Source organism: Vicia villosa, linkage group LG5 (genome assembly GCF_029867415.1).
Source record: "Vicia villosa cultivar HV-30 ecotype Madison, WI linkage group LG5, Vvil1.0, whole genome shotgun sequence".
NCBI lineage: Eukaryota > Viridiplantae > Streptophyta > Magnoliopsida > Fabales > Fabaceae > Vicia > Vicia villosa.
This window is the reverse complement of record NC_081184.1, coordinates 141288625-141315269: the sequence shown is the minus strand read 5'-3', so window position 1 is coordinate 141315269 and position 26645 is coordinate 141288625. Positions and strand designations below refer to the sequence as shown.

General features: G+C 32.8%; 4 protein-coding genes across 4 annotated transcripts; 2 read left to right on the top strand and 2 right to left on the bottom strand.

Moving 5' to 3' along the window:
- The first annotated feature begins 4719 nt into the window (after positions 1–4719).
- On the top strand, positions 4720–6415 carry LOC131602815 (ethylene-responsive transcription factor ERF113-like). The gene is made up of 2 exons (XM_058875013.1): positions 4720–5458; positions 5542–6415. The coding sequence occupies exons 1-2, from the start codon at positions 5206–5208 to the stop codon at positions 6150–6152; spliced, it is 864 nt and encodes a 287-aa protein (XP_058730996.1). The 5' UTR covers positions 4720–5205; the 3' UTR covers positions 6153–6415.
- Positions 6416–7045: 630 nt separating this feature from the next.
- LOC131602814 (26S proteasome non-ATPase regulatory subunit 12 homolog A-like) lies at positions 7046–13425 on the bottom strand. The gene is made up of 12 exons (XM_058875012.1): positions 13312–13425; positions 13016–13210; positions 12565–12672; positions 12364–12468; positions 12219–12275; positions 11919–12115; positions 8724–8823; positions 8500–8612; positions 8247–8397; positions 8040–8117; positions 7493–7727; positions 7046–7332 (listed from the first exon to the last, which is right to left on the bottom strand). The coding sequence occupies exons 1-11, from the start codon at positions 13312–13314 to the stop codon at positions 7509–7511; spliced, it is 1326 nt and encodes a 441-aa protein (XP_058730995.1). The 5' UTR covers positions 13315–13425; the 3' UTR covers positions 7046–7332; positions 7493–7508.
- A 5043-nt stretch (positions 13426–18468) lies between these two features.
- Positions 18469–23484, top strand: LOC131602812 (ubiquitin carboxyl-terminal hydrolase 27-like). The gene is made up of 9 exons (XM_058875010.1): positions 18469–19033; positions 19275–19375; positions 19457–19687; positions 20558–20626; positions 20731–20859; positions 21022–21159; positions 21264–21326; positions 22086–22412; positions 22751–23484. Exons 1-9 carry the CDS (start codon positions 18670–18672, stop codon positions 23018–23020), a joined length of 1692 nt encoding a protein of 563 aa, XP_058730993.1. The 5' UTR covers positions 18469–18669; the 3' UTR covers positions 23021–23484.
- Positions 23485–25578: 2094 nt separating this feature from the next.
- On the bottom strand, positions 25579–26145 carry LOC131607586 (uncharacterized). Its single transcript, XM_058879569.1, has 2 exons — positions 26007–26145; positions 25579–25907 (listed from the first exon to the last, which is right to left on the bottom strand). The coding sequence occupies exons 1-2, from the start codon at positions 26080–26082 to the stop codon at positions 25744–25746; spliced, it is 240 nt and encodes a 79-aa protein (XP_058735552.1). The 5' UTR covers positions 26083–26145; the 3' UTR covers positions 25579–25743.
- Positions 26146–26645: the final 500 nt, after the last annotated feature.

The following is a 26645-nucleotide window of genomic DNA, read 5'->3' as shown; positions in this document are numbered from 1 at the left end:
TTTAACAGTTTTCCTTGCAATGTTTATTAAGCTGACATCTTTTTATAAAAAAATACTACTTCTGCTAAAGACCACAAAATATGGTTTTTAAAACTAGATCTGTCAAATAGTTTGACTTTATTTGGACTTGGTCAATACAAAAGGGTTGGAGGGAGTTGTCCATGATTATTTTTTTATGGACTATTGAGCTTAATTCAATGGGTGATATTCACTACATTTATATAGTAATTGTAGAAATTCAAAATTGCTGTTATGCATTGATTGAACATTGAAATCTGGATGCACATTTTATACAACAATATGTTTGGTTTTTAATTTCTGTATATACCTTATTTGAATCCGTGTTTCAATTTTCAAACAAACTTAATGGTAGTCCCTTGACAATAATTTAATAAGTTAAACAAAATGTCATGTGTAAATCAATTTCATGATAAATCATTCGCATCAATCAACTATAGCATTAAACCATACATTATAAGTCAAACAAAATAGAATGAAGCATGCAAATTTTTTAACTATTAATATCAAAATACAAAGAATGAAAAAAAAATTTGAGTAGCAAAATTATAAAATTTGATAATTTGACGAGAGTGTGTCGACTCATTTGAGGTGAAAGTTGACTTCTAATTGCAAGTGGATAGAAAACTTTTGAGAAATTCTGCTTTAGTGGGAGTTGAGACATAACACTTCGGAGTCGACTTCTTCGTGTTTGGTATCGACTTCAAATGCCTGAGAGTCAAACCATCTTAGACGGGGATTTAATTTTCAAAAAAGTTTTTAGTGGGAGTCGACCTACAACTCGAGGGATTCGACTCCTCCATGTTGTGTACCGACTCCAAGGTCCTGGGAGTCGACTCTATTTTGATCGAAACATTAGTTTTTTTTATTATGTTTGAGAGGTAGTCGACTCCTAATGTAATAGCCCGAGCCTTCTACACTCCCGACACTGCTACCTCACGATCTTCTCTACCCTTCTCACTAGTAGAGTTTTTGTCTTTCGTGGGGATCGAACCCTGTACCCTAGAGTTCAAGTACATGTTCAATCCATTCCTACTGTCATGAAACTATAACTCTTTAGGCTGTTGCAGCTTTGCAATTTTCATACTGTGGATGATGCATTTTAAAATCTCATAGCACTGTAAAAAAATACATATTCGTTAGAAAGTTCAAATATTATAACACATATGTTTAAAAGAATAAATACATATTGATTTTACCTGTCCACCCCAGTAGCATGATTTGCATATTGAGGAAGTAATGAAATGTCAAAGGAGGCTCTTGAAAAACATCAGGAACAATTGTAACAGCAACAGATTCATCAAAATGGACTTCTCGGATTTATGGGGCAGCAGCAGGTGACACGTGCCTTTGAAAAGATGAAGTCGAAGATACGTGAACTCAAAAAGACGACACTTCTGCATCAAATGAATTGGCACCAACTTTAGTCGCGATGGTTTAACTCTTTCCCTGTGAACATATGCATGTTGGGCCACTCTACCGTGCCTTATTTTATTTTGGTTGTCAACCATTTTACCCATAATTAAACCATTTTTTTTATCATAATCACAGAACTCAAATTCAGATGACAGACATGCAAAATCAAACAAACTCAGTTGCACAAAAATTACAAAAGCGCACTTCCATAATTCAGAAAATTCAAATAAAGACAAAATCTTAAAATGCACTTCCGCAACACTTGAAACACGGAAGTTGCATAAAATACTGAAACCCAACGGGCTATTTTCTCTAAACATTAAAAAATATAAATGCACGCCTCAGTAAATTAACTATTATGAGTGTAACTACAACCTAATTTACTTTAAACAACCTATTTAAGTATTGCATTCATCAATAATAAAAATAAAAAAGTAATGAAATAAAAAACTTATCAAATGTTAAAAATGGATGCTCTTGGATTGAATGGAGTGGTGTAGAGATTGAGTGATGTTTTGAGATTGAATGCAATGCAGTAGAAGTTGTAAAAAAGCTTAAAAAAAGATGGAAATTGAGCTTGCTCGCGAACTTTGTTTTAAATTCTGAATAAGTTTTTAAAATGAAGAAGGAAGGGTAAAGGTCTTATGCAATAATCTAACTCAAAACACGTCCTTTTAAAATGAAGAAGGAAGGGTAAAGGTCTTATGCAATAATCTAACTCAAAACACGTCCGTAGACATACATCTGTAGTATTTACTAAGTTATGAAATCAAGGGTTTTATAAAAGTCTACATACCTACTCACCCAGAAAAATTACAGAGATACTTTTTCAAACTAATTTATATCAAAATAAAAACGATTCTCTTACAAAGTAAAACGATTCTCTTACAAAGTATTGTGTTGTGATGTGAACTTTTGAATGCATCCAAAAGTGTATCTCTATATTTGAGTATCATTTTAATGTTGTGTTTCAAAAATTCATATTCATTACTAAGTCCTTATTTCACACGTTAATATCATACAATATCTTACAATAAGTTTAATTTTTCACTCTCTTTTTACCTCTCTTTCATTTCACACACATATTCTTCTAATACTTTTTTTTATGTTAGTACACATGACAATGGATCGGAGTGGGACCGAGACAGATTTTCCCCTTTAATATTTATTCTCAATCTCAAAACTTAAACCAAAATAAATACTTATATTTAAACTCGTTCTAAAGAGATTTGGGTGTTTCCGTTCTATTTCATCCTCGTATTTGAATCAATTTTTTAAATTTAAAATAATCTATTTATGCAAACTTATAATATATGCAGAAACTTCTACTATCTATCTACTATCTATTCATTAATAATAGATTGACCAAATTGTCTAAATTACCCTTTCACCAAAATTTATTTGCACTAATAAAAGGTCATTTTCGTAACTAACAAATTAAGTATTCACTCTTTCAACTTTATTGAATGAATGCCCCAAGTGTTAGCTTTTCATTGGTCCGAATTAAATAACATTTTCCCTACAACTTTAATGCATGAGTGATGACATCACATGTAAGCCATGGATGATGTAAGTCATATTTAAATTTCCCTTACATTTCATTTTCCCACACTTTCTTACTTTCATTTTAATTTTTCTTAATTTATTTATTACCACAAAAAATATTAATAATCTATTTTTAAATTTTAATCTTACTAAAAATTTCAAATTTCTTTTACATTTCATTTTTCCATACTTTCATTTTAATTTTTCTACATTTATCTATTATCCCAAAAAATATTAATAATCGATCATTTAATTATTATTCCCAAAAATATTTAATTATTTCACGGGCCACTATCAACTCAATATTTAATCGATCATTACACATTTTCTCTATCTTAATTAAAATTTCAAATTTCTCCCACATTTTTTCACACTTTCTTACTTTTATTTTAATTTTTTTCTCTATTTATTTATTTATTATCTCACGGGTCACTATCAACATAATTTCTATTTTATTTTAATCAATCATTGTCTTTATTTAAGAGATAATATCTTTATTTTTATTTTTTTCTCCATCTCACGATTTTTTATCATTATTTAATACAATTACATTTCCATGATTATTGTTTATTTTACATTTGTTTTTAAATATATTTTATATCGCATCAAATTATTTTTTTATTTCACGGGTCATTATCAACATAGTAGCTATTTTATTTTAATCAACAATTACTATTAATTGAGAGATAATTTTTATTTTTAAATGTTAATATTTCATTTTTATTATCTCCATCTTATAGTATTTTTTTATATGATTATTTAATATAATTGAATTTATATGATCATTTTTCATTTAAAAATAAACCATAGTGATCTATATCGTTTTCTTTTAATTGTTGTTGGACCGTCAATTATTAAATTACCTGACTCAATTTTGCTATTGTGTTCTTAACCTATCTTAAACATTTTTTTTGTGGATCATTGTTTTCTATATAATTATTGTTAAATTTACAATTAAGTAAATTATTTCATATTTTTCATTTATATTTAAAATTTTACATTTGCATTTGCTAAAATTTTATTTTTTCTCCAACTCACATATCCTTTTTTATATGGTTCTTTATTACACACAAAATTAGCACATGAATACGATAATAATGTTTAATCTTAAGGGTCACTTTCAATACAATGCCTATTTTATTTTAAACAATAATGACTTTTATTTGAAAACTAAAGTATTTATTTTCAAATTTCAAAACGATTCCTATAAATATTTGGTTTTCAAAGAATTGGAAGAGCAACCAATAAAACTCTAACTCTATTCAAGTAAAACAACTCCTTTTAATTATGCATATTGCTTATAATTCCTTTTATTTATATTATTCATATCATTACAAAAATACTACACCAGAAAAAAAAATCACCCGTGCGGAAGCACGGGTCTCTGACTAATTAACAACCATTACAAATAATAAACACTAAGGGATATTTTTATCTAGTAATCACAAAAAAGTTCGAGCGGATACCCGACCAGCAGTGGGTACGGATATTGTTGTGTGTTAGTCTATTATCCACAGGATAAAATTGAAAGAAAGAGTGTAGTATGTTGCAGTATGTGCCTCATGCCCTTTATCCATTCGTGAATACTATAATCACAATTAAAACCGCGTTTGAACCACGTCGACCGTTGACTAAAACCAATGAACTTGCACGCTTCTTCGAATCCAACTTGCCAATTTGGTAGCAATTTAGCATCAACAAATATCTAAAGCCTATGAACTTAACATAACAACTTGTAAATACAACTTGACAACAATGAAACATCAAATCCAACCAAACAAATTGGATTACAACTATAGACAGTAACGAAAACAGCGTGACCAAACATAGTTACTTAGTAGGATTTACATTTCAACTAATTAAAAAAGTCACCTTAAATTAATATTCTAATGTCGGCTATTCACTGTCTTAATTTTAACTCTTTGCTCAACACCGACGAGGTTGAAATAATTGCCAAACCGTCATCTTGTTTCTCTCCACACGAATGCCACCAATCCTATGGCATTCACACTTCCACTCTTTTGAGTTTTGACCCGTCACTGGTACTATCCTTAATAAATATTCAATGCTTAGCTATGTCAACTTGTTAGCAATCAGTATCAAGATTCTGTCTATATATATGTATACTTGTGCTACTGTTTTATTCATATTGAAGGGTTTTTGCATGAAGGGTTTTTGAAAAGTTGACAACAATATTGAAAGACAAGATATAATTAAGGTTTGTGAATGTTAATGATGTTTCCTGGTCTTAATAGAGAGGGAGAGATGTCAGCTATGATTTCTGCTTTAACACATGTCATATGTGGTGATGATCACAATCACAACAATGATGGTGGGGGTGATGAGAGTCAGAATATGAATCATGATATCAAGCCTTTTGTTTCTGCAATACAATCTTCAACTTCTTTGTCTTATGGTGATAGTTCTGCTCTCAAGAGAAGAAGGGAGGATGGTGGATTTTGTGACAATAAGCATCAAGGTGAATATTAATTATATATTGTGATTTATAGTTAACCGAACAAATTTTTAATGTATTAATGGATATGATTTTATGAAATGCAGTTGTGGAATGTTCGAGCGAATGGACGAATACGATAATAACTACGGAAAGGAACCAAAGTGAAGAAACTATATATGAATACAGAACAGACAATAACAATGTGCCAAATGAAGATGAACCGAGAAGAAAATACAGAGGAGTGAGACAGAGGCCATGGGGAAAATGGGCTGCTGAGATAAGAGATCCTTTCAAAGCTACAAGAGTATGGTTAGGAACATTTGAAACAGCTGAAGATGCAGCCAAAGCCTATGATCAAGCTTCATTGCGTTTCAGAGGAAACAAAGCTAAACTCAACTTCCCTGAAAATGTTAGACTCAAGCAACAGCCTTTTGTTGATCCACCAATGACTCATTTGAGTGGTTCACATTCTAGTACTGATTCAATGGTTCAGAATGAAGCTATTTATACTTTGCAAGGTTCCAATAAGTATTATGATTATTTTCATGGTCAGAATATTCCCATGGCTTCTTCTCTTCAGAGTTCAATGTCGCCGCCATCAGCTTCATATTCTTCTTCTTTTAGTTCTTCACAGACAATTTCTTCAATTCCTTCTGTCTATTCTACTCAGTTGCCACCATGGCCTTCTGGATATAGCTCCTCTCCTTCCGGCTGATATTCATCCATTTTATTTTAGAATAGTAGATTACAAGTGTATGTATTCTTTTTCTTTGGTAATTTCCTTTTATTTATTTCTCTCCCTCCCTATATTTTGTCCCCTAGTATTATAAATTTTTGGGAAAGTTCGAAAAGCTTGGAAAAGAGAGGGAGAGCCAAAGGAATAGTAGAAATATTATAAACTATGTAGGATCGAAAGAAGAATTCTACCCAAAAAAAAAATGAAATAGCAATAGCTTATATAAACTAATATGAAAAGAAAGTCAGAAATTTAATACTGCTGTTATTATCTCTAGTTATTATGTCTTGAATGAATGTGCAAATTGTATCGTGATGATTTTTCTAGGAAATTTTGAAGAATAAAGAGTAGTGACTAAGATCATTTAAATATCTATATCCACTATTGAAAATTATAGAAAATTGTTAAAATATCGGATTTAGAAGAAATGCAAAGTATATACTTAGTTAAGAAAGTGTAATTCTTTATTAATATTTCATAATTATGAGGGGGTAAATAATAATAAGAGAATATTAACCAATCTCTACAAAATGCCTATAACATTCATGCAAACTTACAAAATATATTTGCAGCGATAAATAGCACAAATTTGATCGGACTTTAATGAAGTACCAAATGAAGGTAAAAAGAAAAATTAAATGATAGGCAAGTTAAGGATTAGTTTTTTTTTGTTATTGAGTGAGGCAATCATTATTAACTTTGCTAATAAAATTATACCCTTACGTTGACAAAACTATTTTCAATTGTTAACCTCATCCGAAGAAATAACCCACCCAACTAGTACTTTGAGTGTACTCGAAGTTACGAAATTGCAAAATAAAATGAAAGTGACCAAAAGAAGAAAGTAAATATTATGACCAGACAAAAGAATATAAATGAACAAACACTCAATTTCTTGCCACTACTACAAACAAGATCGTTTAGGATCATGTCTGGTAAGTCAGTGGTAAGGTATTTAACAGTAGTATACAACATAGCTACTTTCAGTACTAAGAATCATTTATCCATCTCTTCCCTGAACAATTGAATGGCAAAATATAAATTCAAAGAGACAACTGTTTAATGCTATTCACTAACACAACGGGGCAACATTTCAAATGAACCTCCCAGGTAAGGCAACTTCAGTCCAAAACCACATATTAAGGAGCTCCTGAAGGACCTGCGATAAGCATTATGGTTAAAAAGAAAATATTCCAGACATGAACAATCGCTACCATTTTTCATTAATCACTAACTTCTATTGTCCAATTACCTCTAAACAAATATGGTGAGAAATTTTAACAGAAAGGCAAGAGAAAGGAGAAAAAATGCAAAATTACCGTGATGTGGATCTTCTTAAACCTTTAAAACTGCTTTATGGACCATGGTTTCCTTGTGTATTTGATGACAGCTCTTCTCAACAAGATCAAGCAGTTTCTCTAAATTTGATGCCCATGAATTAAGAATATCATTGCTATCCTTTGCTGTTTGGAAACAAACTATTCCCATTGGTCTATCAATCTTTGCCACCAGAGCCTTCGACACCACCATTTCTGAGAGATGTTTCTCAGCTTCCTGAATTATGTAAGGACTATTGATTAGGAACATCCGCTTTTAAAAACTGATTAATTAAAATGGAAAGGAAATAAATAGTTTCAAGTTTACAGCTTCTATTTTCACATGCAGGTCAATAATGAAAAACAAATAAAACTGCTTGAGGTAGCAGATGAACTACTGCAGCATACACAGACCCTGCCAACCACAACCCCCTACTAGCTTCACTTTGCAAGAACATAAAACTTTACTCTTTGAAACACTTACAGGGGGAATTCCCCCACACCATGATAAAAAGGCTAACAGAACAAAACCACAACTACCATTACACACCTCTAGGCTGAGACACAAAAGCTGTGCGAGTCTCTTCAAAGTAATCCTTGCATAGTATTTTGATACAACGAGAATATTCTGAAAGGTTAACAAAATTACTCCATGTTAATGCTCACATAAATAACTTAAAAACAAAAAGAATATCCTACAAAATCGAGCAACAAAGTTGATAGGATGAGAATAAATATAAGAGTATAAGTAAATCACATGTTCAATAATTCTTTGTTTCAGATCTTCTGCTGCTTTTTCACTCAAAAAGTTTCCAGAGACCATCTCATTGTCAAACTCGTTCTTATATGTATCCCAAAGAGCTGTCCATTGGATGACTTCCATGGTTACCACATTCTTCAAAAGTAGCCTAGACACAACATATTACAGATAGACCCAATGACAAAGAATCCTAAATAAAATATTTGAACATGTCAAGCAAGTATGTGAGATAAAAAATAAGACAATGTACTTGAAGTTTGGAATCTCAGAAAGATTCCTATCATCCAACGTGGAATTGAGAAGGCTCGACTGCATTGGTTCGTGTGGTGCAAGAACCAAGAACCAACATATTTTCCTCAGGATCTGTATATGTAAGGAAAATATTCGGAGAAAATGTTATATCATAATATCGTATAACAAAAGAATCATACAGTAACAGAGATAGCAAATATAGAAAGAAAATAGGAATCCTACAGGAATAAACTCAGCTGGGTTTTCTTTGACAGATGGAATCTCGTATATTGCCTTGTAGCAACGGCAAATTTCAAGATATTCATTGTTGTGGGAATAATACCTGGTAGATAGACAGAAAACCAGCATAAGAAAATTTAAGATTTCAGGATCAACATCAAGAAATATCAAGAACTGGGTACTTGAAAAGTATGTAGTATGAATTTAAACTAACATGCACTCATCTAAATCGATCCTTATGTAGTTAAGTGGCATAGCACCAGATTTACTTCCACATATACTCCAGTGTGAACAACTCCCTACATACTATATTACTGTCTCGTGTTACAAATCATTTCCCAAACACAAATAAAATAATTGCTAAATGAGTGGTAGCAACTCTTTTTCTAACACACGCACTATTTAATTGATTGAAAACTCAAATGGATTTCATTAAATAATGTCGGCCACACCTAATGGGACTCTAATGAATTTTAACCAATAAGAGTGTTGAAAAGAGTGTTAGAGAGTTGTTGCTAGCATAATTCTTTAAGCATATAATTTAAATGAACTGAATTATAAGCAATTGAACTTTATTTTATTTGTGAAAGAGAACCCCGTGCAAAAGTGTAGAGTCTGTAGACTGCCTATTCTAAACTCGCATCAGTGGGTTTGACCCTTCCTTAAACCCTGCCATAACAGGAGCCCTTTAGCACTAGGTTTCCCTTCACATATAATTCAATTGAACAAGAAAACAACAACTGATAGGATCCTTCACAGATAACTCAAACTGTCCCTTTTAGACCACCTTCTCATATGGGATCCTATCAGCAGCAGAACATAAAAAATGACAATAGAAAGGAATTGGAAATTTTACAATGAAGTAAAGGAATTTACTTTGCAGAAGAGCATGTTTACAGAGTGACATAACATAATAACTGTTTTATGAAACAGTAACTGGTAAAAACACAAGGAATCTACATGTTAGGAAGGAAAGCTATAATCAGCATGTTTGTCAACTTAAAAGTTCACTCATCTTTTTATACCTAAGGCCAGCGTTCATGTTTTTTTAAGAATCCTTTTTTATAAAATTCAAATTGGAAGACAAACTACGCATCACGTCAGAATGTTCCATTTTTAAAAGTCATGCAGCAGACAAGAATGAAAAGCAGGGGAACATATGTAAAAGGATAAATTACAAAAACTTGGAGAAGAGAAAAAACCCAAGTAATAAAAATGTAGAAAGTCTGTAAGAGAATTCGAAATTTTATCCAAACCAAAATATACAATCATTTATAGTGTTTAATACGGTGCAAGATGCATTAAAAAGAGAAAAATGAAATTACATTTCTAACAATTTTAAACCAACTCAAACTCTGGAAAACCACAAATGCATTACAAATTAGCTACTTCCAAAACCAATTGGTAGGTCCATCACACCCGCTTTCTTATAAGAATAGTTTGATATTATTTAGAAACAAGGCTAATTTAACTCTTCAAAAAAAAGGAATTCTTCTGAATATCATCAAACCAAGAATTAAAATAAATAATGGAATACTTGGTAGTAACAGAGAAAGCCAAAAACACATACACCAATCCATATTTCTTATATGTATAGTTTGATATTATTTAGAAACAAGGCTAATTGAACTCTTCAAAAAAGGCAATTCTTCTTGAAGGCAGTGTTGTTAATAGAGGATTGCGGAAAATATCGGATCACCGAAAACCCGATATGAGAAATATTGGATATCGTAACGGGCAAATAGCGGAAACCACAAAGGAGATTAAAATAAATAATTATAGATAAAGTAAAACATGCCACACATATAAAAGCTACTATCATAAACAATTATTAAAAAAGCTTACTAAGATTAAACTGAAAATCTCAAGTTCTAACAACCAAGTAGTTCAAACTTCAAAATCAAAATGACTTAAAACTCAAAATTAAATAGTGAAGAGATGAATGGCTAGGAAGAATGAATGTGAAGAATGAATAAAGTGGAGAGAAAGTTATGGTGATGGAGGCACTCTGACTCCTATTAGTCCTATATATAATCACACCAACTAAAATTACCTCTTCACGTTCTCTTCTATTTTCGAGACTACCAAGAATATGTTAATACCCATACACCTCTTCGCATTTCCACTTTATTATATTCCATTCACATTTTCACTTTATTACTGTGCACCTCTTCACAACCTATTATTTTATTACTGTGCACCTCTTCACAACCTATTATTTTATTACTGTGCACCTCTTCACAACCTATTATTTTATTACTGTGCACCTCTTCACAGCCTACTTTTTTATTACACCTCTTCACATTCTATATTTCAAATATTTTTTAATATGAGTTATTATAAAAATGATCAGAAAAATATTAATTCTGATATCAAATTCAAAACGGTATACAGGTATACCGGAAAACGGCCGATATGCGGAGCGTAGCGAAATTGAAACGGAATATCGGCTTTCGTATCGGATAGCCAAATTCCGATATGAAAAACCGGTATATCGGCGATATAACCGATATTTAACAACACTGCTTGAAGGCTATCAAACCAAGAATTAAAAATAATGGAATACTTGGTAGTAACAGACAAAGGTACAAACACATACACCAATCCACATTTTAGGTTTAGTACTACAAAAACAGATGGCAAGCAAGCAAAAAAAATGTTCTATAGATATAGAGAAAAAAGTATGAGACAAAACGCTTTAGATGCAAGGGAAACTATGAAAGAGTGAATGCATGGAAATAAAAAGAGCAGACAAACAGACATTTGTTAGCATTATGCCTTGACTTTCAGCTTCTTAAATATACAGTATTGGTTTTTCTTTAAGGGTCTAGCTAAAGAATGCCCTACGGGCATTGTTTAAGAACTCCAATTAATAAAATTATTAATAGAAAAGGTTAGGTATTTCAATTTCCAGTGCATGGACTGCATAATTTTCACAAAAAGCTTACTATTTTAGACTTAAAACAACGCACATGGGATAATTGTGAGCATTTCCCTTTCTTTAAATAGGTTAACATAAAAAGCATATCCTCAAATGTTCATGAACTGAAAATCCTGGGAGCCAGGATCTTGAGCATCTACAGTGTTCAGTTTGTATAAAATAAAACTGAAAGAGACATCAAAATATACAGGGTTGATCCACAGTATTTATAACTACAAGAAACACTACAATGAGACAGAAAGTGGGAATTCAATTACCTAATCATTAGTTCATAATAAATCCGCTTCAACTCCAGTAGAGATGGAATGTCTGCAGGAGCCTCTTCAACCATATTATCGCCTTCTTTGGGCTTTTTCTTTTCCTTAGATGCATCTATATCAAATACTCTTGGACTAATCTTTCTTGATAGTATTTGTGCACGAACATAATCCTGACGGTCTAGGCACAATCGAACCTACACAATTAAACAAGGAAGATTCTCATATCAGTAACTTATTATCAACATAAGAAACTGATTTCCTATTATTTATGATGAAATAAAGAAATGTGGCTCATACTTGTTCAAGAATGAAGGCAATTTTCTCAGTTTTTGCCATGGCACCAAATGTTTCCACCTGTAAAGGTTACCCATTACATAAGTTAGCCAAACAATATGTTATACTGAAGATATAAGCCATAAAAACATGACAAGTTCACACTTACCGCAATTTCTTGCATCAAATCAGCAGCCTCGGCTATAAGCCCTTGTTCTTCCTTAATCTTGGCAAGTTTCTTGACCAACCGAGCTCTCTCAATTTCAACATAGATCTAAGAAGAACACGATACAACATAAAAATTTGAAAAACACATGTCTTATAGAATGGATAATACGCGGAAAGGAGAGTTCAAACACAACACACTCACCTTCCCAGCAGATACACTGTTCAATGTTTTGATAAGTTCAATACGCGTTTCAACATCAGGAGTCTCATCAATATATTGCATAGCTTGCTGGACCATAGCTGTTACAGCCTACGTGCATATATAATAAACGCATTAGTAAAACATAACATAATGATTCTTATTTTCTTCTACCAATCAATTACGCAGCAACTAGATAGAAGACTAAATCAACATAAACCCTAAACTATTTCTAAATAAGCAATTGTGAAATCAAGTACAATAATCCATTCCATTGGCTATCTAAACAAATCTTCCATCAATATTGCATCCAAAGTTACTAACCACTCAAACAAACAATAAACAATTTCCATTCTAAACGGAAAAAAAAAAAAATCAACCAATCGTTTAAAGCGAACCAAAACCCTAAACCTCTTGAAACCTAACTCAAAACGCATCTATCTTCAGCGAGTACCTGCTTAAGTTGACCGCGTCGTTTAGACAAAACGACAATCTGATCGTTTAGGGTTTTCCACGCTTTCGCTTCAAAGCAGAGTTGCAAAATGTCGATTGCAGCTTTTCTGGTGCCGACAATTTCACCGGCGAGACGCATCTGCTTCTCGACGTTCAGCAATTGCTCTATCTTCGCATCTAAATTCTCCGTATTCGCCTACACAACAAATTGAGAAACAATCAAGATTAACAGTGGAAAAGTAGTAGCATGTGAAGCAGACGAAAGAGAGATCTTGAATGGATGAGAGAGGAGAATACCATGGTTGAGTGAGGTTTGGGCGAGAGAAAGAGAGAGATCTATGAAGGAATAGCCGACTAGAAAATTAGAAAAAAGGATGAAAATGTGAGGGACTAAGGAAGCATCAGAAAAGTTAAGAAAGTAGTAGAAGCTCATTTTATGCAACTACGTGTGCCAAAAGCCCGTCTGGGCCCAATAATCTCTAGCAGGCTTCCGAGGATTCAACCTTGCACCCCCATAATTTCTAAATCTCAATAATGTCTCTCTCTAATTTAGGGGTGGCAAAACGGGCCCGGCCCGCGGGGAAAGCCCGTTTTACCCACACTTTTTCGCGGGGCGGGGCAAGGTTTTAGGCCCGCTCTTTTTAATGTGCCCGCCCCGCCCCGCCCCGTTTTTTTGTGGACTTTTGCGGGCATTTGTTTTTTCATAGAATTTTACTATTTTTAGGTCTAAAAAGCCGAATGTCCGCGGGCTTTCCCCGCCCCGCCCTCACTTTTTTGCGGGGCGGGGCAAGGTTTTAGACCCGCACTCTTAAAAAAGCCCGCTCCGCCCCGCCCCGTTTTTTCGCGGGCTTTTGTGGGGCGGGCCTAAACGGGGCGGGCATGCCCGTTTGCCACCCCTACTCTAATTTACGTCTACAAATTTTAACTGTTTTTTTTATTAAAAAAAATTCTAAAAAAGTCAGGTGAAAATTAAATATTCAGTAGTTAAATTAAAAATCTGGTAGAAAGACAAAATTTCAAAAGCTAAAAGGATAAGGATTTACCAAATATTTATTGCTACTTAATAACCTAGTATTCATTTATTCCAAATATCTAGAAAAATCTGGTGCGAATTTTTCACCTATCGGAAATTTTTAAATTTGATACATCGGATTGTTTGAAATCCCCCAAATGGGGCCTTGTTTTTGTTGTTGAGTTGATCATCGTGAATGAATCTATTGTGGACGGTGCACTAGAAGATTTTACTTATTCACCCTTGATTTAGTATGTTTTACTTATAACTTTCATCGGAACTTTTGATAATGTTAATCGACTTTTGAAAATGTTAAACGACAGATATTTTCCTTTCAGTATGAAGTGTTGTCATGGGCACAATATAATGAAAGACAACAGTGTTATTGTGGTTATCATTCTTTCTAATACAACAAATGGGATATGAGGCGGGAAGTACAAACTAATTTTTGGCAGTGAGAAGGGAGGAAATTACAAGAACCAAGAAAAGTCATAATTTACTTCTATAAGAATAGTTGTGTTCCCTTCTTGGTTGAAATATGTGTCATCGTATCAGCTGGTTGTGGTGGGAACATAAAAGGTTATATGTGATATACACAACCATTGTCTATCTAATGATTTAGACAATCATGAAATACTTTGTCGTCTAAAACCTAAAAAAAGACAATTCGTGAATGACATGACGAAGTACAAAATGACATCGAGGTTCATAATGTGTGTGTTGAAAGATATAAGTGTAGATAATCTGTCAAGTATTGTCAGTTGTAAAAGGCAATAGAAGCATAACAATCTACTGTTAGAGGTTCATTGACGGAAATCCAATATTTGTTTAGCTTAATTCATAAAGAAAAGTATATGCATTGGACCAGAAACAATGGGGACTTGAATGTTGTGGGTGATATTTTTTAGACACGTCCTGATTTAGTGGAGCTATTGAATATGTTTCATCTGATTTTGATTTTTAATTGCACATACAAAATCAATAGGTATCGACTCCCACTACTTTAGATTATTGGTGTTATGTCAATTGAGTTGACTTTTTTTTATTAGTTTTGCTTACTTTGAACATGAAAGGGATGGAAATTTTACATGAGTTCTAAAAAAGCTGAAGGAGTTGTTCACATTTGAGAACTTGTTTCCTAAGGTCACGATGATTGATCGGGAACTTGCCCTAATGAATGCCATTGAAGTTGTTTTCTTATCCTCCACCCATATATTATGTGTATTCCTTGTTGCAAAAAATGTGGGTGCAAAGTGCAAAGAGTTTGTTGATGGTAATAGATAAGAACATGTGATGAAGCTATGTAATAAAGTCATGTATTTAAATAAGATATTGGAGTATGAGAAACACTTGCAATAATATTTTGAACGAGTATGTGTTATCTTCCTTCCCTAGTAGATTATGTTAAACAAACATGGTTTTCACTCTATAAGGAGAAATTTGTTGACAAAGTTACGAAAGAGTTTAAACGTATAAAAAGAGTTGGTGTTGACAAAGTTGCATGTGGATGTTTCATTAAAACAACACATGGGTTTCATTGTGCATGTAAACTTGCTCATTTTTAAGTACAAGGTGAACTTGTTCCATTGGATTTGATTCGTGTAATTTGGAGGAAATTGCCCATTGAAAAGTATGGAGTCATTGAGAAGAAAGTGAGACACAATTGGACTTAAATGATGAATGTAAAAAGTTGGAGAATTATTTCACCACCTTAGATATTATTGGTCAGAGAGTGGTGAAGAAAAAGGTATGTGAGTTTATATATCTATTTACAGCTTCTATGTGTTTGTCCCCTGCGAATTTCAAGACTAAAACTGAATCCAAGAATAGTAAAAGGGGTCAGAGAGTGATGTGCATTGAGATCCTTCATATTAGGAGTATGTTGATGTCTTACACGGAAGTCGAACATCCAAGATATCATCTATTAAGGCTCCCTTAAGTCAACTGTCTATTAAGTCTTCCTATATTCGTCTTAGTTTCCTATTTTTATGCAAAATTATATTGAATATATTATAGCATGAAGGCTGGTGGAAATTGTGTTTTCTCGTGCTATTTGAGATTTACCTGGCTAAGGTGAAAAGGCATGGTTTTTGGTTCATATGTAGTTAGATGGTCAAGTTTTTCACCACAATGATGTGCATTCCAAGGGGTTTAGTGACACAGTTTTAGAAGTTAGGCATCATTTAAGAATGTCTATCTTAGGTTTTCAAAGGCGTGACAAATGAATGATGATTTCTGATATGGGTTATCTTATTGCTTCTATATATAACATGATATTGGTCTCGTTTTCATTTAACCTTAACATCATGTTCTTTCCACTTGTGTTATTTCTCTATAGGTCTGTGAATATACATAAACTTATTGTAGTTGATTTTGTGAACAACACTCATTAGGTTTAGTTGAAGTTTGATTGTCTGTTGCCTCTAGACACTAATTGTTGGAGAGAAAATTGTGTTGAATGTGTAAGAGAATGAGAAACAACACATGTGAGACATATAAAGCATTGGGAAAGCAAAATCAGAAAGTCAACATGATTTGGATTGTATCAAAAAATTGTATGGTCGAAATTGCATTGACACTTTGTATGATAGAGATTGCATCGATATTTTTATATGGTCTCTTATATGAAATTACACTAGTAATAATTTTATCAATCGTATTTGTTATTTCTCTATAATTCGAATTGGCATTATGTTTGGTAAAACTAATATAGTAGCAATTAGTTAAATAGGATATATAACTTGTAAGAGAAAGCAGGTGAAGTTCTATTTGACAAAGAAATATGTTGAGTTGATTTGTTTCAACATTTGGACAGCATGTCAAAGAAGATGTCCTATGCAAGCCATTTGACATTGCGCATGAATCAGAACTACTGTTGATTGAATTTGACTCAGCAATTAACAGCAATGCAGAATATTACCAACCAATATTATGGAATCATAGGTGGCACATAAAAGATCTGGAAGGATCAAATCAGAATAAGTGTGAGGGGGAACTTTGAAGAAATTATTCATTAAAGATCACAAGGTCATTGAAGAAGATAGTGGGACATAGTTGAATTTAGAAGAAAAGTAAGAAGATCTGAAGAGGTATTTCAGTACACTATATATTGTAGGCCAGAGGATGATGAAGAAAAAGTTTGGGAACTAACACACCCATCCACAACTTCCATGTGTCCACCACCAGTGAAGTACAAGTCAACCACCAGTGAAGTACAAGCCAAATAAATAAGAAGAGTAAAAATGGTGAAGAGAATGATGTGCATCGTGATCCATCGCAGTGGGAGTATGCTGAGGGATCAAGAAAGTCAGACTACGAAGAGATCATGTATAAAACCAATTGAAAGTCAATCGTGTAGTAAGTGTTCAAAACTATAATACTTGTCTCAGTTTCTTGTTTTCTTACATCACTACATTGATGATATTGTTGATGTAGGTAAAGATGAAAATTGTGGTTTTCGTGCTATTTCAAGTTTACTTGGATGGGGCGAAAAGTCCAGGTCTTTGGTTCGAACACAATTAGTTACTGAAGTTCATCAACACCATCAAATGTATTCCAACGTGTTCTATGACACAATACCAGAAGTTAGGAGTGTGTTGCGGGTAACTAGCTTGGACGTGTAAGGTCGTGAGAAATGGATGACGATTTCTGGTATGAGTTACCCTATTGCTTCTAGATACAATACCATATTACCTCAACATCACATTCTTCCCATTAATGATAGCTCCATGCATAACTTCTAGTAGACACAAACTTATTACAGTTGGTTTTGTTGACAATATTCGTTGAGTTTAGGATTGAAACCCAATTGTCCCTTGCCTCCCGTCATAGATTGAAGGAGACATAACTGTAGTAAAGGTGCAAGAGCATGTGAATCAGCATATGCGAGACATATTAGACATTGAGAAGAAGAAGTTAGGAAGTCAACATAATTTGTTTTGTATTAATATTTATATTTATATATTTTATCGGGTATAATTTGTAAAAATGTCAAAAAGTTATGTTTTTTTTCCAAATCTCACAACTTTTTACCAATTTCTTCAAAAGTTCAAAAAATTTTGATTCATACCGGATTTTTCAAAATGTCTGGCAGTTCTTATAAGTAACCGGGTTTCTCAAAAATCCGGTATAATTACACCGGATTTCTCAAAAATCTGGTATAATTTCATTGAATTTCTCAAAAATCCGATATATATCCACCAAATTAAAAAAACAGTATTTCATCCACGCAAAAAATTTGACATAAAACCCGATACTTCAACGAAAAATCCAATAATTGCATAAACTTTAAAAAAATTCAGATATTTTCGGAAAGAACATAATTGTAATTGCGAGTAAGGATCCGCATTTCTAAAAGTTGCGACATTAATTACACTTCTATACATTAAAATTATAAAAATAAAAATCTCCATTTCTTTTGAGAATTCCGGGTGCCGGGTCAAACTGGGGTGACCATCATAAAATCTCTAACCCATTCATTCGGTGACCCAATTTTACAGCTCAAAAAGGACAACGCTTCGCAGAAGTAGGAGACTGTAGGAGTGATTGAAAATCTCAACTCGCCAAGCTACTGAAACGAACTCAACACAATCTCACTCCTCAAATCAAACTCAGTAGCGACCTCGATTCATCCAACCCTCGCTATGAAGAAGACGCTATGGTTCCGTCAAACCCACACTACCTTGACACTATCCCCTACCATTCGCGCAGCAGTTACCGGCATTGCCACCATAGCTGCCGTCGGCATCATATTCGTTCTAAAAGATACCAAATCGTCTAAACCAATTGCATCCTTAGTTCAATCTAACAACGCTTCCGAAAAACCGCTTTCGATTCCCGGCTTGCAGAACCTCGGGAACAATTGTTTCCTCAACGTCGTTTTGCAGGCTCTTGCTAGCTGTGTTTGCTTTCAGAGTTTTCTTGATAGTGTTCTTGCAGAATTTGAGAATGATGAACCGCTCGGTGAAAACATGCCTCTTGTCTTTTCTTTGGATTCTTTATTACAAGGTAGCACTAGCACATTTTTCAATTCTTTGATTGAATGGAGTTTGCTTTCTCTAATTGTGCATTGGAAAGAAAATTGTGATTGTTATATGTTCCATTTTACATTCATTCAATTGAGATTAATGAAATTTGATTCTGTAATTTTACTTCATAGTTTACTACTTGATATTCGTATCGAGCGCGGGCGAATCACTGTTATATACTTTTATAAATTGTAATAGTGTACTGCTCTCCGTGCGTGCAGAGCTGAGCTCGGTTAGTACAGAAAATGTTGTATTGAGTCCGACAAATTTAATGCGTGCTATGTCCAGCTATATTCCAGATTTTGATCTGACGAGCCAGCAGGTAGAGTTGCGTTCCTTTTGTCATTTAGCTTGTTGTTTTAATTCTCTTTCTGCTCGGTGCTTAGTTTGTTTGTTTTTGTAGGATGCTGCTGAGGCGTTTGTTCATCTACTGTGCTCTTTGAGAGAAGAATCTGGAGGTTGTTATGCTCCAAAGATAAGTTCTTTAGCAGACATTTTTGGTTCTAATAATAGAATTCTTACTCCAATACAGACGGATTGGCAGAGTGAGCCAGAGAGATGGCACCGCCTCTATCTTGGACCCTTTGACGGGATTCTTTGTAGCAGCTTAACTTGTCAAAGTTGCTCGTCCCAGGTATAGGAGACTTTCGTTAGGGCAGTCTAACAAACTTTTCCTTTTTAGTTGATTGCATGTACACTCTCGGTTCTTGTTTGTAATTTTAGACCGTTTTCATAAAAAAATTATGACACTCAATTCTGCATCTTTTGCTGACATCTATTATGTTTGAAATCACCATATAACTGGCAATCAGGAGGACTGTTGTTCAGATTGATGTTTTTATTGACTTCCTGTTTTGGTTAATATTGTTGCATTTGGAAGTAAAAAGTTGTAGGCTAAGTTACAACCACGCTAAAACATCTTGGAAGAATTAATGCCGGTCATTTGAAAATGGCCAGAAATACGAATATAGGAATTTGGCTTTAGATTGGCATGACTTGGGTTCCAGAAGCCGAAAAAAAATTTCAATTTAAATTTTGTTCTATATTTGAATTTTGTTATTACAGGTATTGATCATTGACCTGTTGATGGATTTAATGATGGTAATGGTAAACAGTATAAATCATAAGGTCACAACATTAGTTGACATGATGATGAGCCTCATTGTTGCATGTAGGTTACTAAAATGACTAAATTCATCTCACATAAATACTCCAAACATGTAAACAAGTTACTAATGACACCATAGTGAGCTTTTTGGTTGGTCCAGTTCTGTGGTCTGTGTGAGGCATGAGACCTCCATGTTAATAGCTTTTTCTTTATTATGATATGCTGCTGATTACACAATTTCTTGATAACAATCTTATTTATATAATTTTTTATTCTGGTTTTTAATGATAATATCTCCTTTCTTCATTTTTAATGTGATTCTGATAGTGTTTCCCTTTTCCATTTTTTTGTATCTTTTTTAAATATCTTTAAACTTCATATTTGTTCATTTTGCAGATCTCAAATAAATTTGAAAATTTTGATTGTTTGCCTCTTTCGCCCGTGCTTAGTAATAGTTACACTATAGTAAGTTTTAATCAATATCACTTATACTGTAGTTTCAATGTTATTCCTTTGATGGCTGAGTGCTACACGCCTACTGTAACTCTGTTAAATTTAACTGGTTGCAGAGAGTTGGTTGTACACTGATGGATTGCCTGAAGCAGTTCATTGTAGCTGAGCACATTGAAAACTACCACTGCAACCACTGTTGGCATAAGGCTGCAATTAAGTATCTTTCCTTGATGGAAGGAGACAAGGTCATCCCTATGTGATTCTTTTATTTATTTAGATATAGATACTTTTATTTATTTAGATATAGATAAAGATAGCCGAGTGATGCATAGATGTTGGTTCCTGACTCTAGTAATTGACTGTTTTTTATGTTGTCAAGTTGTGAATTTTTTGCCATTGTTACTCAGGTAGAACTTGGAAAACTGAGCAGATGCTCTGACCAAGAATTCTGCGATTGCCAAAAAACATATAATCTTGAAAATCTACCGTGGTCAAATAGGTTTACACATGCTTTGAAGCAGCTAAATATTGCTCGGTGTCCAAGGGTATGCCTAACTGTGCTATCTGGCATCTCTAATTTTCTCATGTATATCTCTTCTTTTGTTGTTCAATCTCTGAACTACTGAAACATTTAATTGTCTGTTGGTAGATTTTATGCATCCAGCTGAAAAGAGCTCACATGATTGATCTTGGAGAGTCATTCAAACTCCAGGTAACCTCTAACGCAATGTAGCACGGACACGATACATATCTGATACGGTGATATGTCGGTCATTAAAAAATATATGATATGATATGTTTAAGATACATATATAAATTAAAATTATACGTTAGTTCAATCATTGTCCAACAAAAACCAATTGAATTTGCAAAATTTAAAACCTGGAAGAAGTGGTCTGATAGAAATGGGTGCATCAAAATTACAGTACATAGGAGAGAGAACAGGTAAATTAGAGAGAATGGTAATTAAGGAGAGAAAAGTTTGATTCTTGATATAGAAAAATGAACAATCATGAGAGTTAATTAAAGTTGAGAGAAGAGCAATTAAGGAGGGAAAAATTTGGTTCATGTTCTAAAACATTAAACAATCATGAGATAAACCAACTGTATCCGTAGTGTATCGAAGACGTGTTGCTGCAGTACCAGGACATATTGGATTTTTTTTTTCAAAATAAAAAATTTCGGATACTCCTTCAATACATATCAGAGCGTATACCAGATTCATTGCTCTAATGTATTAAATTCTCCATTCCTTTAAGGCTTCATTTTTGTTAATCCTCCTGATCACACAAAAATAAATAAAAGTTCACCAAGCACAACGCTTATTTGATTGCACTTTTAAATGGCTATGTATTGGACATATACTTGACTATTATTTTAGAGCTGCCTGAGTTTTTTAATAACCGAGCAATATATTAATTTTCTTGAATTTCACTGAGTATTTTTTTTTGCCTTGATGATGGTGTTTCAGGGCCATATTTCATTTCCATTGATTTTGGATATGTCCTCATTCATGACAACTAGACTAGGAGTAAATATACAGGAAAATGTACAAAGTCCACCATTAAATATGCAGTATAACAAAAAAAGTTCTTTGCCAAACCATAGCAATGTGCATTCTGAGATTAGAATGATTAAATCCAGTGGCATTTATGGAGAAGAAAAAGAGCAGATTGATGCAGATACTCTTATTGGTGATGCAGATACTCTTAGTAGTAGACAGGAACTTGACGAACTTCCGTGTTCTAGTTCTTCAGAAAGCCTTCACTCAAAATCACAGTTGCAATCCATTGACAAGGTTGGTCCATATTTTCTGTATTGATTCATTCATTTTAAATTGAACTTTTAAAGAAACAGTTGGTATCCGTCTGTCAATCTCATGGCAATGACACTTAAATCTCTATTAAAGTGGGGGCTAAAAGATCTAATGAGAGGAAAAAACCATGAAAAATGTCACAAGGATTAGGGACTACAATCAAACTCTTGACCAAATCTAAGGACTGAACAAAAATTTAAGTTTACATGAAAGTGTATTTTCTTCTGAAATGATGTTTAAAATGTAAGGAGGATTAATATGACATTGACATGATCGGCGATGCTCTTTTTTAGTTCTCACATTTTGTGCTTTTTATGCAGCTCGATGTTGCTTGTAATTCAGTTTCTCAAGACACATGTTTGTATCAACTTGTTTCTGTTGTGGAACACTTTGGAAAAACTGGAGGAGGGCATTACAGTGTTTACAGATGTGTGAGATCCGAGTCCTCAGACGTCTTTGGTGATTGCTTCAATCAAAACTCAACGCACTGGTTTCGTGTTTCAGATTCTCACGTGGATGCTGTTTCAGTGGACGAGGTTCTTTCTGCTGAGGCCAGCTTGCTATTCTATGAGACAATTCCAAATAACTGAAAATTAATTCTTCTGTATTGTTTAGGGAAGTTTTGGGTGAAGGAAATGCATTGTCTATATGTTCTTAGTTAGAGGAGTCTATAGTGTGGCGTTGTAACACGACCAGGGCTGGTGGTACATGTAACAAAGTTGTTCAAATTTCCAAACATAGGCATGGCTCAATACCTCGAAAAGAAAAGAAAGAATTAAGCCTGAGCTTTTGAAGAGGGTAATCACAATGAAGATGTGATCATGAATCACAAGAAACTTAGGAAAGAGGAAAAAAAAGAAAATTCTGTACTAATACTTTTAAACTGAAAGAATCTACCTTGTGTCTCACGAGTTTCTTGGTAGAGATTGTGCATTGTTAAATGACAATGAAAACTTTGTACCTTTAACACGAGTATTAAAAAAAATTATTTGAGAGAACTAGAATTTAAATCTTAGTTGAAATAATCTTTCAAATATCTACCGGAATTTGTTCACTTAATACACAAATTCTACCTTATTTATTTCATCTTCTTGCTTGTTCGACTTATATCCTTTTTATGATGTTGTTTATTTTCTGAGATTTTATCTATAGAATTTGGCTATTTTTCTTGAGTTTTGTGCCTCAGAGTTTATTGGACGTCTCTAGGACAGTGTCCGGCCAAGGTTCAAAATTGATTTGAGGTTAATGTATTGGCAAATCTGCCATGGTCTATTGAGTGACTAGCTACCAAAAGGGGGTAGATTGGTTATTCACCATTTTTGAAGTTCGCTTTCGCTGTACTTTTATATCAGTGTTGTGAGATTTTGATTGCTTTAGTCATATGTTGTTGGGGTTTATGACATCACCCCGAGTCTTTGTGACGGGGCCTCGATCCTTCTGGTCGCACCCTGGACTCGTCGCTACTTTTCAAGATAAAAAGGGAAAAGGCAATTTAGTGAATTTTTTTCTATACTCCAATGGTCGTAGTACATTATGTTATGTATGTCATGTTTTTCTTTTACAATAAAGGGAATACGAAATTTAACATAACCAGGTGGTCTTCCTGTCGCTTGTTCACTATGGGGCTGGTCCCATATGCTTTCCTTCGAGTTAGCCACTTTTGTTCATCAACTTGGATTGTTGTGCTTAAGTGGTTGGAGGCTGAATGGTCATTTCCTTAAGTTGATTAATTAGTAAGGCCACATGAAACTCTAACTATTTAAATTATAATGTTGCTAAAGTGAGAATATATGAAAAATCAAAAATTTATTTTATGTTTTTCCTTTGCAACCCAGATCTATTATAGTATTAGTTATAATCTATCAACTCATATGTAAGAGTCTAAAATCATCGAAAAAATAATAATTTTGTAGCGGTTTCTGCTTGTTTGTAAAAGCTTTTAGACCCCATAAGCAAACCATATTCTTGTAATACTCTCTCTTCTATCTCTCCTAATATTACTACATTCTCCTCTCTTTTTCTCTCCCTCATCTCTCTTGCTCTCATTTAAACTTATTAATATTTATATTCGTGCGCGTGCACGAACATAGATGTATGTCTTTAAATTATTTATAAGTATGAACTAGTAAGATATTCGTGCTCCCGCACGATTAAATTTCTTTGGTATTGTATAAAATATATTTAGACATATATAAATTTGAAATGAGTTGAGTTAATTATAAATGAACAATAATCATATAAATTCAATTGTATAAATAACCTTATAAAAAAAGGACCCATGAGATGGAGAAAAAAAATGAAATTTTAACTTTTGAAAATAAAATTTTTCTCTCAAATAAAGGTAATTGTTGATTAAAATAAAATAGATATTGTGTTCATAATGACCCGTGAGAAATGAAAAATTATTTGATGTGATATAAAATGTATTTAGATACAAATGCAATATTTGAAATAATTTACGTAATTATAAAATGAACAATAATCATATAAATTTAATTGTATTAAATAATCATATAAAAAGAAGAAAAAATGCATTGTGAGATGGAGAAAAAAATTAATATTTAAAAGAAGAATTTTGTCTCTCAAATTAAGGCAATGGTTAATTAAAATAAAATAGATATTGTGTAGATAGTGAGTGACCCGTGAGATAAATTAAATTTGATTATCAGTATTTTTAGTGATAATAAATATATAGAGAAAAAATTAAATTAAAATAAGAAAGTGTGGGAAAATAAATGTAAGAGAAATTTGAAATTTTAATTAAATTTAAGAGAGAGGATGTGTATGTTGGGGAAAAAAATTGATCAATGAGGCCAATAAGTAACTGACCCTTGTAAGAGAATATAATATGGAAAAGAGTTTTAATTGAGATATTTGTTATTTACTTATAAGCCTTTTTAGTAGTATAATAATTTTAAATAGAAAAATAATTTAAACAAAACATGCAATTGATCTTTTATAGTTAGATAATAGATTTCTAAAATAAAAAATATTGTATATATTTCTATTTTTTTAATAAATTAGTTCTATCCATTATAATTTAACTAACGAAATCACACATCTGAAAAAAAAATACAATCTTTTAAGTTAAGAACATACAAATGAAATATTATTATGAAATGAAAATAAATTTTATTACAATAGAATGTAAGAATTAATTCCCACTCCACCAGAGAAGAGAAATGATTTTATTACCGTGTATCATGTATAATTACACCGTTTTATAACTTTATACAAGGCCAACATATATTTAAACATGAACAAAATTTTCCTAGCTTAAAATGATTTATTGCACAAAATTACAAATAATATTTCAATTATGAATCGGTGGCTTTCTTCTAGCTGGAGTATAATCCATTGCAAATACTTCATCTCCATTATTATGATCTTCTTCTTTTGCCTTAAACACACGATCTTGTGCTTCTTTATCATGAGAGATACTCACTACATCATTGCTTTTTTCTTTCAGTATTCTTGCTGCAAAATATATAGAAAACATTTAAAAACTTTGAAGAATAAAATAAAAAATTTAACAAAAAATAAATTATGATACTCTATGTATAAAATAATATATACCTCTAGCTTGGATAGAGATGAAGCATAGGAGAAAAAGAATCACTAGTAAGAAACGTTTGTTTTGTGCAATAGCCATCTTAAATAATTAGAATTGTGTTTGTGTTCTATATAACACAATATGTTGATTTTGAAGCTTTATATAGAAAAATATTAGTACTAGTAGTAGCCAATTGTTAGGAAGTTTAATGCAACTATATGATTGTGGTATTATGAGTGTCAACATCAATGTCTCCTATTTGTCTGCCTAGATAGGATGGGTATGTCCCTTTAGGGAGTGACTTAAACAAGAAAAACTATAATCCATGATTCATGAATGTCAACTTCTATTATATACTATTTGGACCAATTTCATTTCAAATGTTTCCTTTTCAATTTCATTTAATTTTATATACTTTAATAATGTTCACTAAATAAGTGTTTCGTATATTAATTAGGAGTTAACTTTTCTCCCTTAAACTTAATTAACAATAAGTAGACAATCTCTACCCTACATATTATAATTTGTTAAACTTTGATATGGAGTGAATTTCGCAAGTATCTTTCCCTTGCTATCAACGTCGTGAAGTAGAACTATTATCAAGATCGTCGTAATCGTAGACATGTTATAGCTCTTTTCATATTTGACGAGAGCAATATTGA

Coding starts and splice junctions, on each gene's coding strand:
- LOC131602815 (XM_058875013.1), top strand. CDS start 5,206: ATGTTAATGATGTTTCCTGGTCTTAATAGAGAGGGAGAGATGTCAGCT. Junction 5,459..5,541: donor TTGTGACAATAAGCATCAAG/GTGAATATTAAT, acceptor TATGAAATGCAG/TTGTGGAATGTTCGAGCGAA.
- LOC131602814 (XM_058875012.1), bottom strand. Junction 8,824..11,918: donor TATTATGAACTAATGATTAG/GTAATTGAATTC, acceptor TCTATCTACCAG/GTATTATTCCCACAACAATG. Junction 8,613..8,723: donor ACCCAGCTGAGTTTATTCCT/GTAGGATTCCTA, acceptor TTACATATACAG/ATCCTGAGGAAAATATGTTG.
- LOC131602812 (XM_058875010.1), top strand. CDS start 18,670: ATGAAGAAGACGCTATGGTTCCGTCAAACCCACACTACCTTGACACTA. Junction 19,688..20,557: donor GTCAAAGTTGCTCGTCCCAG/GTATAGGAGACT, acceptor TTCATTTTGCAG/ATCTCAAATAAATTTGAAAA. Junction 21,327..22,085: donor GAGAGTCATTCAAACTCCAG/GTAACCTCTAAC, acceptor ATGGTGTTTCAG/GGCCATATTTCATTTCCATT.
- LOC131607586 (XM_058879569.1), bottom strand. CDS start 26,082: ATGGCTATTGCACAAAACAAACGTTTCTTACTAGTGATTCTTTTTCTC. Junction 25,908..26,006: donor CATCTCTATCCAAGCTAGAG/GTATATATTATT, acceptor TATATTTTGCAG/CAAGAATACTGAAAGAAAAA.